Here is a 17,087-nt window from a genome sequence, read left to right on the forward strand (position 1 = left end):
TGACATCAGTGCACTTCACTGCATTCCATGGTATCCTGTCTGCCGCTTCTGACTGAGAATTCACTGAGGCCACATCCCAACTAAAAATTAACAGGATCTACAGGCCAGGTGGTGTACACGGTGACGTTCTAAAGCCATTCTGCACTATTACCCCCATTAAAGTGAAAAGCTTCATTCACAGATTCACAATCCTATTATTCGTATCTGGGATGAGAAGGATATGCTGGTGATCAGAGATGCTGCCCTCGTGATTGCCATGGAGAAAGGCGTACCACAACCAGCATCCGGACTTCGACCCTGACTTCAGGTTATGTTTGTGTGGAGTTTGCATATTCTCACTGCCACCTCCTACATCCCAAAGACCTATAGGTTGGTAGGATAATTAGTTGCTGTAAATTGCTCCTAATTTTCTAAGTGAGTGGTAGAATTCATGGGGAGGCACAAGTTGATGGGAAAACGGGTACAGTATGAAGCTGGTGTTGTTGGGCACGTTATTGTCAGAGGGCACATAATGGGCCGAAGAGCTTGTCTCCTTGCTGTAAGACTGTCATAACTACTGAGGGGTCTCCCTAGTCAAAGTCCTTCTCAACTACTTCCCAGTGACTGAGATGCTGCTCCCTAGATCACAGGATGGATTCCATTTATGTCAGGACATCGTGGACTTGACTTGATTTTCACCATGTAACAACGCCAAGAGTCATACCAGGAGCAGCACCATGGACCACACCCCTCACTGAAGACTTTGACCTCATCACCTGGGTGGGGGCTATGAAACCCCCTCCTCAAATTCACCGTAATCTTATATGTCAGCATGTGTGCACGGTTACTGACCAATGGGTCTGCAACAGAGTGAAGAATGTTGTCAACAAAGCTGAATCCGAATCAGGTTTATAATCACAGATGTATGAAATTTGTTGTTTTGCAGCAGCAATACAGTGCAATGCATGTAACAAAACTATAAATTACAATCAGGAATATAATCGAATAAATAGTGCAAAAAGGGAGCAAATTCGATAAGGTAGTGTTTGTAGATTCAGCAATCTGATGGTTCTGGGGACGAAACTGGTTCTTAAATGATGAGTGTGTGCCTTCAGGCCTCTGAGCCTCCTCCTTGACGGTAGTAATGAGAAGAGGGCATGTCCAGGATAGCGGGAGTCCTTAGAGATGGATGCGGCCTTTTTTCAGGCATCACCTTTTGAAGATATTTTCGATATTGGAAAGGCTAGTGTCCATGATGGAGTTGGCTGAATTTTCAACCTCTGCAACATTTTATGATCCTGCCCCACCCCCCACCCCCAGACCAGTTAGAATACTCTCTGTGGCACATCTGTACAAATTTGCTCAAGCCTTCGATGACAAACCATATCTCCTCAACTCCTCATGAAATATAGCCCCTGGCAAGCCTTCTTCATAATTGCATCAATGTGTTGGGCCCAGGATAGACCTTCAGAGGTGTTGACACCCAAGAACTTGAAAATGCTCACGCTTTCCACTGCTGATCCCTCAGTGAGCATTGGTGTGTGTTTCCCTGACTTCTCCTTTCTGAAGTCCGCAATCAATTCCTCGGTCTTATTGACATTGAGTGCAAGGTTGTTAATGCAACACCAGTCAACCAGGCATCATCTCACTATCTCACTCTATCTCACTCCCCAACATCACCTCATCACAATCTAAGACTCTGCCAGCAGCAGTTGTGTCATCGGCTAATTTATAGAAAGCCTTTGCGCTGTGCCTAACCACACAGTCATGGGTGTACAGAGAGTACAGCAGTGAGCTAAGCAAGCATGCATTCCTGAGATGCACCTGCGTTAATTGTCAACAAGGAGGAGATGTTATTTATGATCCACACTGATTGTGGTCTCCTGATGAGGAGGTATGGAACCCTGGGTTTTGAAGCTTATTGATGAATACTGAGGGGATGATGGAATTCAAATTTGAATTGAAAGGCTTGTCATATGAACAATGTTTGATGGCTCGGGGTCTGTATTCACTAGAATCCAGAAGAATGAGAGGTGACCTCATTGAAACCAATTGAATGGTGAAAGACTTAGATAGAGTGGATGTGGAGAGGATATTTCCTATGGTGGGAGAGTTTAAGACCAGAAGACACAGCATCAGAATAGAGGGGTGTCCTTTTAGAACAGTACAGAGGAGGTATTTTTTTGTTGGAGAGTGGTGAATCTGTGGAATTCTTTGCCACAGGTAGCTGTGGGGGCCAAGTCTTTATGTTTTGATAGACAGGCAGACAGACAGACATACTTTATTGATCCCGAGGGAAATTGGGTTTCGTTACAGCTGCGCCAACCAAGAATAATTAAGAAATATAGCAATATAAACCCATAAATAATTAAATAATAATAAGTTAATCATGCCAAGTGGAAATAAGTCCAGGACCAGCCTATTGGCACAGGGTGTCTGACACTCTGAGGGAAGAGTTGGAAAGTTTGATGGCCACAGGTAGGAATGACTTCCTATGACACTCAGTGTTACATCTCAGTGGAATGAGTCGCTGGCTGAATGTACTCCTGTGCCTAACCAGTACATTATGGAGTGGATCGGAGTCATTGTCCAAGATGGCATGCAACTTGGACAGCATCCTCTTTTCAGACACCACCGTCAGAGAGTCCAGTTCCACCCCCACAACATCACTGGCCTTACGAATAAGTTTGTTGATTCTGTTGGTGTCTGCTACCCTCAGCCTGATAGATTCTTGATTGGTCAGAGCATGAAGGGAATAGTGGAGAAGGCAGGCGAAATGGCAGAGCAGACTGGATGGACCAAGTGGTCTAATTCTGTTCTGAAATCTTATGATGGTGTTGAATGCTGAGCTGTAATCAATAAGCAGCAGCCTGATGCAGGTACTGCTGTTGTCCAGGTGATCCAAGCTGAGTGAGTATAGATTTATGACAATGGTAGGCAAATTGCAGTGAAGTCATAGTCCCAATGCTTTTTACATCTTTTTCTCCATATTCTCCACCTTGCCTCCAACAAATTGCCTGAGGAGTGGAGCAAGTACACATGAAATTTTGGGAAACTATTCAACCTATGGCAACTGCAGACAGAACCCCAGTTGCCCAAACATGGGTAGTTAAGTTGCAGTATCCAGGTGACATTTGTATTTAAATATACTGGAGGCTGAACTATCCTCTGCAGAAAATTAAAGGACGGGCCTGTCAACCTCTACAAGACAATCCTCTCTCAATTTGACCCCATTTTACAACACTGCTGTCCAACAATATCAGCAAAAACATGGATAACATTGACCAACTCTCTTACCTTGGGTGCACCATTCAGCAAAAGACAGACATACAAGACTATATTTATCATTGCCTTCAAGATCCCAGCACAACTTTTGGCTAATCGTAGAGAGAAGGATTTCAAGATGAACAGCTTGGATTGCAGAATTCATGGTCAACCAGGCAGCGGTGATTCCTGCCTTCCTGCTTTTGAGACCTAGACTTGCTATGGCCCATGACTCAAGACACTGGGCAGAGACCACCAAAGCTGTTTCTGCAACATCCTCCAAGTTCACTGAAAGGATAAGCAAAGCAGTGCCAGTGGCTTTCTATGAACCAACATCTCCTCATTACAGTTACTCAACTTGCTTGCCTGGTGTTGTTCATATGCCTAACACCAGAATCTGTTCGAAGCTTTTTCATGGAAGAGATTATCAGACAGACAAGGGAAAATTTTTAAAGGTGTGCTCTTAGCTTCATTGAAAAATGTACAATTTTCACTGGCTGTCAGGAATCCCTGGTTCAACACCACTCAGAATTAGGAAGGAGCTTTTGGATTGGTGCCAAATACCTCAACCCTATGTGCTGAGAACATAGAGGCCTGGCAGAGACTACCCAATACCCACCCTGTCTGTGCAAGAAACTGCGGTTCCCACGCTTGCATTTCATTCATTTGAGAACCCACAGAATAGAAAGTAGCTTACCTTCATTTCTATTGGACTACAAGTTCTAGCCTTTTCATTGTCAGTGACTGCAGGATAATTTGTCCATTTTCTCCTTTGCTCTTAGATGGTGAATTATAATCACTTACTTTTTTAAAACTGTTGTAAAAACGTATGCAGTATTGAAGATAACAAACACCTCCCCCCCACACCTGATTCTCTCCTCTCCCCCATGAAAGCTGTAAGATCTGCAAGCTGCACTTTGCCACTGATCTTCCTATAGACATCCTCCCCAGATGTGTCAGGATGTGGTCAGCGGTCTCTTTGTTACTCACGTTGTTGTTATTCGTCTGCTTCACCCATTCGCTCACCTAAACCCTCCCACTGCCATCAGCCCCATCACGATGCAGGATGCAATCTCAGTGACCCAGATGCCTCCTTTATCCTTCCCCCCACCCCGCAGCAGCCACCCAGTAACCTCTGGTTATTACTTTCTCCTTCAGCAGATGTTCCAGTGGAGCCTGAGCTCCTTCAGGAGCGCCTGATGGCAATGACATTGGCTCTGGAGCTCGTCATCGATCACTATCCATCACTGAATCCGAACAACATCCTCCTAGAGACTGCAGCCATGATGGTGAATATGGTGCAGGGTAAGAACTATTAACTGCTGGTGAGGTCCATGTGGAGTCAGTACCTGGAGAACGAGCCTATGCAGGTTTCCGTCTCCCAGTCAGAGGCAAAGGAACTGACAACTCCGGATAACTAGCTGTGTAATTTTAATTTGTCACTGGTTAATTCTAACTTTCTTGCTCTTATGGAAATGGGGATTTAATCCCCCCACTGAGGACCTGCTTGCACTATTTAGGCTGTTACAACTCATCATGATGCAAAAAAAGAACTGCAAGTATTAGAGAAATGAAGTAAAAATTAGAAATGCTAAACACTCAATGGGTCAAGCAGCATCTATGGAGACAGAAACACAAGTCCCATTTCAAGTCAATGATGAAAGAACTTGTATGATATCTTGGATTTGAAACCCTACTTTTCTTCCTCTCACCAAAGATGTTGCCTCGGTCTTTTCAGCATATTTTAATAATTTTTCTTGCTATAAAGGGAGTCTGCATTCATCATTAGTGATAAATGATAGTCCAATGTTTGGTCCTGCTGTTGAGAACAATCTAAAACAGCCCAAGGCATTGGTGGAGAAATTGGAGGAGTGTTTTCAATGCTTCCTTGGCCTCAACTAACATTAGCAATAACAGATAATCTGATCACTTTTTGCCCGTGTCTATCTTATGTCCAAAGTCATGCTAAGTGAGCATCATTTTGCTCTTCATTACAATGGGAGTTATGATTGAAATTTGGGAGATGTTGTTATGGTACTGTACTGACTCAGTTTGGTCTCTAGGATGTAGCAGTGTTAAAGGACATTCAGAGTTGATTCACCAAGCTAGTTCCTGGGATCAATAAGTTTCAATAGGTACCTATAATGTCAGAGAAATGTATACAATGTACTGTACATCCTGAAATGCTTTTTTTTTCCACGAACATCCATGAAAACAGGAGTGCTCCAAAGAATCAATGACAGTTAAATTTTAGAACCCCAGAGGACCCCCCCCCCCCAGCTCCCCCTCCCACGCTTAAGCAGCAGCAAGGCAGTGACTCCCATTCCCCCCCCCCACCAGCAATAAAAAGCATTGGCACCCTCCACCGAGCACTCAAGCATGCACCAAAACATCAACAAAGACACAGACTTGCAGTACCGCAAAGACTACTCGTTCACCCGGTAATTCAACAGCCCACAGGCTCTCTTTCCCCCAATAAGGGGAAAAGAGATGTCCCTGTTTCACAGCAAGAGGGGAGACATAACAAGCAACTCGCCAATTTTTAGTGTTTAAAGGATCAGCAGTTGTTCTGTCAAAATAGACTAAACAGATTGGGTTTATAGAAGGATGAGGGGTGACCCTGTGTGATCCTTGACAGGGTAGATGCTGAGATACTTTACTTCCTCTAGTGAGAGAGTTGAGAACCAGGGCTGAATCATCCATCCCCACTGCAAGGTGGTCTAGAAGAAAGTTTTCAGTGCAAAGGTTTTCCAGACTTGCGGAAGACTAGAGTGCAAGCTGTTCTGGCCTGAACACCCCACCTACTCAATTGATAGCAGCCTGCAGTTTCTTGAACCGGAAGAACCCAGGTTAGTTTAAACCAAAGACTCTGCAGTGGGTAAATTCTTGCAGGCGTCGACAAGGAGGAAGTGCACTAGCTTTGCAGATTTGCTGATGTCACAGACCCTGATGAGACGGTGCAGCTGCCCTGAAGCACCCGGCATACGTTGGGCCAGTGTGCCCGCATACCATCAGCCGCTGACAACCCAGCATCGATGCCCAGCAAGGGAGTTAAATTGTTAAAGGAGCACGGTCCATGAGCCCCTCTTGTCACTTCTACCCTTGTAATACGGCTCCTGTACTGAATGCAGAGGGCTGCTGACAATTGAGACGTTGGAATCGACATCGGCACGCGGAGATATGGAAGCTACAGAGGAGAATGGTAAAGAAAAGTGCCTTCTAATTGTGCTATAGCATGGTACATTGTGGGACATTGTAGATGAAGTTTTCAAAAGAGTTTGGTGTGGTTAAAATACAAAATTCCTGTAGACAGTAAAGTGGGGCTTTTTTTTCTCTCAGCCTTTAAGTTCTTGTCTCCATTTAGGTCGAAGCTGACCACATCCTGTGATATTCTTTGTGTTCTTAGAACAACTGTCTCAACTGGATCACTACTCACTGCAAGCTTTATTGCTAATTCAAGTAAAAATTTACCCAGTGTCTTAACTCTCCCCCTTCAAATGGATGACAGGTTGGCTTTTAACAAAACAGCTTATCGTGGCAACCTTAGAAGTACATAGTGGGGGAAGGAGGGGTGACTGTAAAAAAAAAAATGTGGGGAGCGGATCTGGAACTTCATCAAGCTGCCAACTAGTCAGTTTCTTTTGGTGCTTTTTAATTAATCGTTTGACATTTTAGGGAACTTGAACTCTTCTTTTTCCTCTCATCGGTCCCCCACTAGCATAAGAGTCTCCCCTTGACTTTACAGCCAGGTTGATCCTTAACCTCGGATCTGTGGCATTCCAGGTCAAGGAACCAATGAGAGAAATTCCATATCTCAGCCTCAGCTTCTCTCATGGGACTATGGAGCTCAGTTAGTCACAGGCACCACCTGCACCCATTGCAAAGGCTTTAGTGCAGAGAACCATTGAGGAAGGTCGACAGCAGAATCTTTCAGACAGGCAGAGAGTAGATTATATAATGGAATGTATCTTTGCCTTTCAGGACCTTTCAAAGCGCCTAAATGAAAATTGTTTTTAACTGTTGCAATGTAAGGGACGTTCTATTATAATCCAAGAGATGAATGGCCAGTTAAATTACTTTAGTGAAATTAATTTGATTTAGATATTAGCCAAGACATCCAAAGGTTCATAACGCTTTCTCTTTTGAACAGTGTTGAAATCTTTCATTTCAGTTGGCGAGAAAAAGAGAAATCTTAGTTTAATATCTCTTCCAAAAGACAATGTATTATTTCCACAGTACTGGCTGGGAGCCCCTTCCTCATTTATGTGGCGTTTCCCCTAAAGTAAGAGTTCATCCCACTCGTCAACAATGCAAATACTCCTCAGTGTCTCATGGAGTAGATCTTTACTTTATTGTCACCAAACACTTCATACTAGAGCGTACAATCATCACGGCGATATTTGATTCTGCGCTTCGTGCTCCCTGGTGTACAAATCGAAGCAAATATAATAAAAAATTAGATTATAAATCATAATTAGGAAATAGAAAAGGAAAAGTAAGGTAGTGCAAGTCAGGTCCAGATATTTGGAAGGTACGGCCCAGATCCGGGTCAGGATCTGTTCAGCAGTCTTATCACAGTTGGAAAGAAGCTGTTCCCAAATCTGGCCATACGAATCTTCATGCTCCTGAACCTTCTCCCGGAGGGAAGTAGGACAAAAAGTGTGTTGGCTGGGTGGGTCTTGTCCTTGATTATCCTAGCAGCACTACTCCGATAGCGTGCAGTGTAAAGTGAGTCCAAGGATGGAAGATTGGTTTGTGTAATGTGCTGGGCTGTGTTCACGATCTTCGGCAGCTTCTTCCGGTCTTGGACAGGACAACTTCCATACCAGGTTGTGATGCACCCTAGAAGAATGCTTTCTATGGTGCATCTATAAAAATTAGTGAGGGTTTTAGGGGACAGGTCAAATTTCTTCAGCTTTTTCAGGAAGTATAGGCACTGGTGGGCCTTCTTGGCAGTGGACTCTGCTTGGTCAGACCAAGTCAGGTCATTTGTGATCTATCATGAGTAATAATGCTATAACCCACCCACTCCATATTCCTCCTTGAAAGTCACTGACACAAACTTGGATGCAGTCTCCCAAGTTCCTTCCCAGCACCTCATACACTATATGTCACAGACTTTGCGTGTCAATTCAGGTGAAGGGTCTCAACTCAAAATGTCGACTGTCCATTTCCCTCCAAGGATGCTGCTTGACTCTCCGTGTTCCTGAAACACTAGCAGTCTTCTTGTCTCTGCCTCAGACACAATATAGTCTTCAAGACTTAATGTCCTTCCTTGCTTGCCTCACAGACCATTGTTAATCCAAATATCCCTGTTATTTTTCTCAAACCCAACTGCCTCTCTTTCCTTCCTTCCTTTTTAAGGCTCAGTGTACAGTCAACTCCCAAATGTATCTTCATCATCTTGTGTTGCTTGGTGCTGAGTTTTGTTCAATCCTGTTCAAATGTTTCATTATGTATAAGATTATAAAAATCTGACTTCCTGTAAGAATGGTCTTCAGCATCTTCAGAAGTACTGCCAACATAAAAATCTCACCATTTGAAATAAAAACAGAAAATGCTCTAAGTATTCCCCTGGTCAGGCAGCATCTGTGGAGAAAGGAAGTTTCATTTCAGGTCAAAAGCTCTTACTCAGAAGAGGAAACTGAGAAAATGGAGTTTTACATTGTAGTAAAGGACCTCCTCCCTCAGTTTCTCCCATGGTACTGCTGATAAACACATTGTTATGTTCATTTGCACTGTGACTGCTGTCACAGGTTACCTTGAGAATTATACTGTGGGATAATTAGTTGCTTGTGAAGTGGAGTTAAGATGCCCTTCAGTTCCCTAGGTCTGAGAAACAACTATACCATAGCAACAAGCAACCCACCCGCTTAAGTAGAAAAATTCTCCAGAATTTCCCCAAGCGTTTTTGAGGAAGTTCAAGAGATAAGAGCTGAAGAAACATGAGTATGTGTGAATTTACGTACTTTGTGGAGTTTATTTACATATAGATGCATTCTACCAACATAAGTCAGTTGTTGGTTAGGTATTAGTGTGTGGAAGGGGGATTTCAATCCGCTGTGCGTGAGAATAAGCAAGTGAAAATCAAAAAAGAAACTTCAGACATAGCAAATCTGAAATAATTTACAGATTATGGTGAAACATTCAGCAGACTAGCCAGCATTTGTTGGGAAAGAAACAATTAACATTTCTGGTCTGATAATTCTGATGAGAAACCTTGGATCTGAACCATTAACTCTGTTTATTTCATGGCAGAGTTTTTCAGCATTTTAAGTTTTTATATCAAATTACTGTTGTTATTCTTGCGATGAATGGAAAATATCGAGTTAGCAGTTTGCAATGGTAATGGTTCAGAGATGTGATGGAAAAACTCTGACAACAGGAAGCTGGATTGGTTTAAAAAAATACCTTTTTTATTGTAGATATATCATAGATTTTAACAATTTATATCATTAGAACATACTTATTTTGCTTTTCAACAAAAGAGGCTGAAATATTAGATCAAAGGAAAGAGGTTTTAAAGTTGTCAGTCAGAACATTGTCTCAGGATTGAGGGTTCATTTTGAATCCAGCGAAGGAGGACCAAGGTATAATGAGGAAATGGAATGTAGGATTTGGGACTATAAAAACAATTTGTAAAACTTGTTTTGGATGTGTAGAAAGGAAAATACTAGCAAAGAAAGCAACTCCTTTACCGGCTGAGACAGGAGATATCATGTTAAGGAATGAGGAACTGGCAGAGAAGTTGAGAAATATTTTACGAATTCCTTCAGGGAAGACCTGGATAATATCTCCTAAAAACAGTGGAATGCAGCAGGTCTAGAGAGAATGAGGAGGTGGAAGAAACTGCTACTAGTAAAAACTGATTGAGGAAGTTAATGGGACTGAAAGCAGATCTTGCATCTCAAGACTTGAAGGAGGTAGCAGTGAAGGTTGTAAATTCACTGGCTGTTGTCCTCCGAAATTAGATTCCAGAACAGTGCCAGAAATTTGAAGTAGGGTAAACTTAACCCATTATTTAGGAATGGAGAATGAGAAAGCTGAGAAAAGAAAGAGAAGACTGTGAGCTACAGACCAGTTAGCCTGTCAGCAGCAGAGATAAATGTTAAATAACTACAGACAGATCAATTTGAATATAAAAATAGGACTTTGCAGTGTCAATGTGAAAGTGTATAAACTGTATACATGGTTCAAGTGGACTTCAGTAAGCCTGTTAAAAGGTCTTGTGTAGGCTAGCTCAGAAGACACTAATGGGTCCAAGGGATATTGGCAAACGGGATACAAAAATGTCTTGATGATAGGAGGCAGAGGGTAGTGCTGGATGAGTGCATTGACAACTGGAAGTTTGTAACAAGTGGTGTACTGTAGGGACTAATGTATACTATGTATGATTAGAAAGCTAGCAGAGTACTTAAAAATTGTTGGAGACAGCAAAGTTCAAAGTAAATTTATTATCAGTACACATATATCACCATACACAAGCCTGAGATTCACTTACCTACAGGCATTCACAGTAAATCCAAGAAACACAATAGACTCAATGAAAGACAGCAAATAAAAAAATAATAAAAGAATAAAGAAATAAACCATAAATATCAAGAACATGAGATGCAGAGTCCTTGAAAATGGGTTCATAGGTTGTGGGAACGGTTTGGTGATACGACAAGTGAAGTTGTGTGAAGTTATCCCCATTAGTTTGAGAGCCTGATGGTGGAGGAATAATAATTGTTCATAAACCTGATAATGTGGGTCCTGAGGCTCCTGTACCTCCTTTCTGGTGGCAGCAGTGAGAAGAGTTTGTGGGACCTTGTGCAGAATGGGAGCATGTGGGATTAAGTACAGACAAGTGTGAGGTAATGCACTTCAGGGAATCAAGTTCTGGTAGGACATGTAGAATAAATGGTAGGGATCTCGGGACGGCTGATGTACAGGGGAGCTTTAGGGTGCAAGACTACAGTTCCCTGAAAGTAGTGACAGAGACCTAGAGGGTAGTGAAAAATGTATTCAATATACATGCCTTCACAGGCTGGTGCATTAAGAATAAGAGTGGGGACATCATTTTGCAGCTGAGCAAAACATTGCTTAGACTGTATTGTGTAGTTCTGGTCACCACATTACAATGTAGAAGCAATTGAAAGAGTGGAGAGGAGATACACCAGCATGTTACCCAGAATGGAGGGCTCTATTATAAAAGAGATTGGATGGGTTGGGTTTATTCTCACTGGAATATGGGAGGCTGGGGATGACTCTATTGAGTTTTATAAAATCATGGGGCCACAGATAGGATAGATAATCTTTTCTCCGGGTCAGGGAAATCTAGAATTAGTGGGCACAATTTTCTGATAAGAGGGGAGAACCTGAGAGATAAGATTTTCAGACAGAGACTGGCAGTTAACTGGAATGAGCTGCCAGAGGAGGTGATGTAGGCAGATACAATTGCAATGTTTAAGAGCTATTTGGGCAGGTATATGAATAGGAAGGATGTAGAGGGATGCAAACAAATAGGATTAGAACAGATGGGTATCCTGGTTGGCAAGGATGAGGTAGACCCAAGGGCCTTTATCTCTGTTGCATGATTCTGTGAATCTAACTTCAATGTGATATTGACAAACTAAGTGAATGTGGAAGATGTAAAGTCATTCAGCAATGGAAGAAATAGAAAAACAGTAGTTTTATACGATGAGAGGCTGCAAATTATTGGTGTTCAGAGGGATCTGGCTGAATTCAAACTTGATTCACTGAAAATGAACATGAAGCTGCAATCAGAAATCTGAAGTGCAAACAGTGCCTTGATCCTTTTTTTTTGAATTTGAGTGAAATAGTAACATCATGCAAATGTTTCTGTAAGAAGAACATATGGGGCAAGTGATGCCATACCTGGAATACTCCATACTCATCTAATCTCCTCACATGAAGAAGGATATCCTCAAAATCAAAGGAAGATTCACCAGAATAGTTTGTATTGGACTTGTACTCTCCAAACCAAGCCTACACTCTCTCTTGTTCTAACTGAAACATACTAAATTCTTATGGGGCTGAACAGGGTAGATAGCTGGAGTGTCTTGAGCTAAGGGTTGTAATCACAAAGCAAACAGTTGGTCAGCTGGAACTAAAAGAAGAAATCTCTTCACCTAAATGACAATGATTTGTCAGAATTCTTTCCAGACTCACTTACAGGGTCTGTTCAGAGTGCAGATCAACCAATAGATTAAAAGAACAAAGTTTTGGGAAGATGGCATGAGTTGAAAGATCAGCCGTGATTTTATTAAAAGGCAGAAAGGGCAGTTGGCTTTCATGTGCTGCTATGTTAATGTGCTCAGTATATCTACAGCCGCTGGCTGACTTTATACTACAAGCCTGCACTATTGCTAGTCTGTCTGGCTCTTGCTTTGAAACCTTTAAGAAAAAGAGCAGAAGAATGGAGCTGCAGTTATGGGTTAGTCCCAAACCACGATGGAGGCAAATCTGCTGAGAAGTTTGATTGGGATGTTCCAACAGGGGAACAGAAATGAGTACTGCACTAAGTTTATTTATTCTACAAGTTGAGATGACTCTGGCAACACAGGCATTTCTTGTCCTTTTTTATTGCCATTTTTCCTGAGGAGCCAGTTAACAGCTGAGCATACTGGTGCCTTTAAGCCCCATTTTAAAAAGACAGGCAAGGGTGACAGGTTTCCTTCTATGAAGGTTATTGATAACCAGGTAGAGTTTTGTATAGTTTCATAGAATAAGTTATTCAAATTTATTTTAATTTGGGTTAATTTATTAATGAATTTAAATTCCCTGGCTGCCAGGGTGGGATCAATGGGTCAGGCCTCTGAATGCTAAGCTGGTCATTTAGCCGCTCACTGCTGTACCAGCATTGAACTCTACAGCTACTCTATACCTCCATGAGTGGAAGAAATGAGAAGGCCCAAGCGGAGACCTGACAGACTTTTATAAAATGATGAGAGGCATAGATAAATATGGTAGACAGAATCTTTCCTCAGGGTAGATATGTGAAGTACTAGAGGCAGCCCATTTCAGGTGAGGGGGCAAGTGTAAAGGAAAGATGTTGGCCATTCTTTTTTTTCTCAGAGAGTGATAGGTGCCTGGAACGTGCTGTCAGAGAGACAGCGGTGGAAGCAGATATGTATGTCTGTGCATTTAAGAGGCTGTTAGGTAATGGAGGGATCTATTATAGATCATATGAAAGTAGAAGAGATTTAGTTTAATTTGGCATCCTGTTCAGCACAGACATGGTGGGCCGTGGGGCCTGTTCCTCTGCTGGACTGTACTGTGTAGCTAATCTGCCACAACCTGGAGGAAATGAACGGGGATTGGATTGTACTTTAATACTAGGAATGCATTGATACCTATTGAGAGGGAGGAATACAGGTTTTATTTCTTCTCTGGCGGAGGAGAGACAGAAGTTCAAAGTAAATTTATTATCTAAGTACATATATGTCACTATATACAACCTTGAGATTTGTTTTCTTGTGCATACACAGTAAATCCAAGCTGCGTAATAGAATCAATTAAAGAGTACACCCAACAGGATGGATGGATGACCAATGTGCAAAAGACTCTGCAAATACAGGACAAGAGAGAAATATGTGTAAATATTGAGAACATGAGCTGAAGAGCCCTTGGAACTGAGTCCATACTCATGAGGATATTTCACTGATGAAATGAGTGATGTTAAAGTTATCTCCTCTAGTTAGCTGAAGGATAATAACTGTTCCTGAACCTGGTGGTTTGGGTCCTGATGTTCTTGTACCACCTCCCTGATGGCAGCAGAAGGAAAAGAGCATGATCTAGATGGTGGGGTCCCTGATGATGGATGCTGTGCTCAATAGTGGGGAGAGCTTTACCCATGATGGACTGGGCTGTATCTGCTACTTTTTGTAAGCTTTTCTCTTCAAGAACATTGGTGTTTCCATACCAGGCTGTGATGCAACTAGTCAATATACTCTTCACCGCTCATCTATTGAAGCTTTGTCAAGGTTTTAGTTAACATGCCTAATGTGCACAAAGTAGAGGCACTGATGTGCTTTCTTCACAATGGCACTAGGCTGAATTCATGATTTCTTGTAGGATTTTCCATTCAAGGGCATTGGTGGACAAATGGAGGGTACATTATGGCAGTTTCCAGATGGGATAAGAGGAATCCAGCAAGGTGCAGCAGGTGAGGTGGCCTGCCTATGAGGCTGATGATGAAGAGAGGGCACTGGTGTATACAAGAGAGACCAAAGGCAAAGATTTAACTCCCACTTGGTATCTGTTGTTCTGACAAAATCCTCAACAACCTTGCAGTGACCTGGGTTATGAGAGTTAAGCATGTCAAAGTCAAGTTCATTGTCATGTGTGCAAGTTCATGTATGTGCAGATGCACTGAAAACCTTGTAGCAGCGTCATAGGACCAAAAGTCCATTTTAGTGCAAAGTGATCATAATGCTTACTAAAAACTGACCTTTTTTTGTTTTAATTGTTTCATTTTCTTGTATAGTTCATGTAAAATAGCACCCGAATGACAAAGTTAAGAAAGTCCTGATCAAATTGACTGTTTGTTAGCTGACTCTATATTGCACGTGCAATACTTTCTGTGATGTTTTGCCTCCTCCCACATCTCAGAAACCTCAGAGCTTGGGACTTTCATAGTCTGGCTGCTAAATGTCATATCGACAGGGATTTTTACAGAGGTTTATGTTAACTCAAAGCTCTTGGAGTACCGTTTACTGTTTTTCTTTATGGTGTCATGAAGTTGAATTTTTACACGCAGGATACACTGATGGTAAACATTCCACTATGGGCAAAGCACTGCCATTTGGGGAGAATCCTTTTGGGTCACAGTCCGAAGCAGGACAGTTGCCATGTACCAGCCAGTAATTTTGATTTGGAGTCCAGTATATCAGCCCACGGTTTGTAGATAGTAATTAATAAACAGCAAGGATCAGCAATATGATTTCTGTGTTGCATCCAGAAGTCTTATTTATGTCTTTTGGTACCTCGATATTACCATGCCCTACTGTTCCTCCATTGGCAAATGCTCAGCCCAAAATACTTGATCATCCAAAATTCAGCTGCCTGTATCCTAATCTGCAAGTTCCACTCCTACCAGCTTGTTGATCTACATGGGGCAGCACAGTAGCATAGTGGTCAGCACAACGCTTACAGCACTGATGACCGCGGTTCAATTCCCGCCATGAACGCGTGGGGTTCCTCCGGGTGTCCCGATTTCCTACCACAGTCCAAAGATATACTGTTTTGGAGGTTAATTGGTCATTGTAAATTGTCCCATGGTTGGGCTTGGATTAAATCGGGGATTGTGGGGTGGCGCAGCTCGAAGGGCCGGAGCCTACTCCGCTCTCTATCTCAATAAAAATAAAGTAAAATAAAATAAACTCCCAGTTATGGTGTGTTTCATTTTTGAAATTCTTGTATATATGTATTGCCTTGCCCCATCCTTTCTCTCATAACCCTCCCAGATGCCTGTGCTTCTTTAATTCTGGCCTTCTCATTACTCATTTGCCCTTTAGAGTCCATGCTTCAAATATCAAAGACCTGAGAGTCATATATTCTTCCCTTAACCTGTTTAACTTTCTCAGCCATCATTTCTCGAAGATGTTTCTCTAGTTTGACCGATCTTTTGCTTATCTGCCCAACCATCTCCTTATGTGGCTTGGGGTCAAATTGCATTTGATAACAGTCCTGCGAAGTGTATGGGGACACTTTGTAATGTTAAAGGTGGCATTTAAATGCAAGTTGTTATTGCTATGAGTCATAACTTTTCAGCATTTCTCTAAAAATATGCATCACACCATCACACCAGTAGCTGGGAAAGGTGCTCTCAAGTTTGTATGTAGAAACCAAAGATGTGCACCAGATGATTTGGATGATGGAGCTGATGTATGCTACTGACTTATGAGGATCTGGTGCAGAAGGAAAGGAGACTCCTGGGACAGATAATATTGAACAACAGGGTGGGCTTGAGGGGTCATATGGCTGACCACTGCTCCTAATTTCCTTTGTGACGCTGGACATGCGGAGATAGCAGAGAACAAATAATGCGACAAATGTTCTGACTAAAAGGAGCCAAATCAGAGCAGGAATCTGGCTTAAATCAATTACAGAAGCTAAATAAGGTCTTCTCTTTTTTTTCCTTTAAGGTCCCTCTTCCTCTAGGATCATTGCTTATCAAGGGATTCTATTTATAAAATTTCAGTGTTAGTTGTTGGTGGAACATGTGGTCCAACTTATGCTTGGAAATACCAAGAGAAACAGGCCCTCCTACCCTCTATTGATGCTGCTTGGCCTGCTGAGTTCCTCCAGCATTTTGCATGTGTTGCTCTGGATTTCCAGCATCTGCAGGTTATCTCTTGTTTAGGATTCTATGCAATGTACTGGTCACACACATAGAATAAGCAAGCAAGGCGAGCACTCATTATCAACCTTACACCAGTGAGGACTCACTGACTTCAGGAGTGGAGGGTAACTGGACTTGCAAAGTAACTATCAGTATTGAAATTAACTGAGTAAGTCAGTTTTGAAATACAGTTTCTAGTAAAGAACAATACTTGATTTTAAAAAAATGAACCGAACGTTCAGAAACTTTTATCTTGTTTTGTACAACTCATTTAACAGATAGGGAGAGGGTGACTAAGAGTTCAGCAATTAAACATTCCAGTACAGGAACAGGACCTTTAGTCCACAGTATCAGTGCCAAACACAGCACTGAATTAAACTAAGTCTCTTCTGTCTGCATCTGATCCATATCCTTCCATGTTCACGTGTCTATCTAAATGCCACTATTGTATCTAACTCCGCTATTCTTCCTGGCTACCTGTACCAGGCAGCTACAG

At 42.2% G+C, this 17,087-nt stretch overlaps 1 protein-coding gene across 7 annotated transcripts in view; it reads left to right on the top strand.

Annotated features, from left to right (window-relative positions):
• Positions 1–17,087, top strand: part of LOC132406455 (GEM-interacting protein-like) — a 111,546-nt gene that overhangs the window by 6,340 nt on the left and 88,119 nt on the right. For 3 of the 7 annotated variants that reach the window (XM_059992162.1, XM_059992165.1, XM_059992167.1), the window contains exon 2: positions 4,402–4,548. The exons of 1 other annotated variant lie outside the window; for it this stretch is intronic. In XM_059992162.1, the coding sequence (XP_059848145.1) occupies positions 4,402–4,548 (147 nt within the window). Of the gene's footprint in view, positions 1–4,401; positions 4,549–6,128; positions 6,446–17,087 lie in introns of those variants that run through there. 3 more of the 7 variants (XM_059992168.1, XM_059992163.1, XM_059992169.1) reach the window with 2 other exon arrangements.

The sequence above is a fragment of the Hypanus sabinus genome, chromosome 16, assembly GCF_030144855.1.
Source record: "Hypanus sabinus isolate sHypSab1 chromosome 16, sHypSab1.hap1, whole genome shotgun sequence".
Taxonomy (NCBI): Eukaryota; Metazoa; Chordata; class Chondrichthyes; order Myliobatiformes; family Dasyatidae; genus Hypanus; species Hypanus sabinus.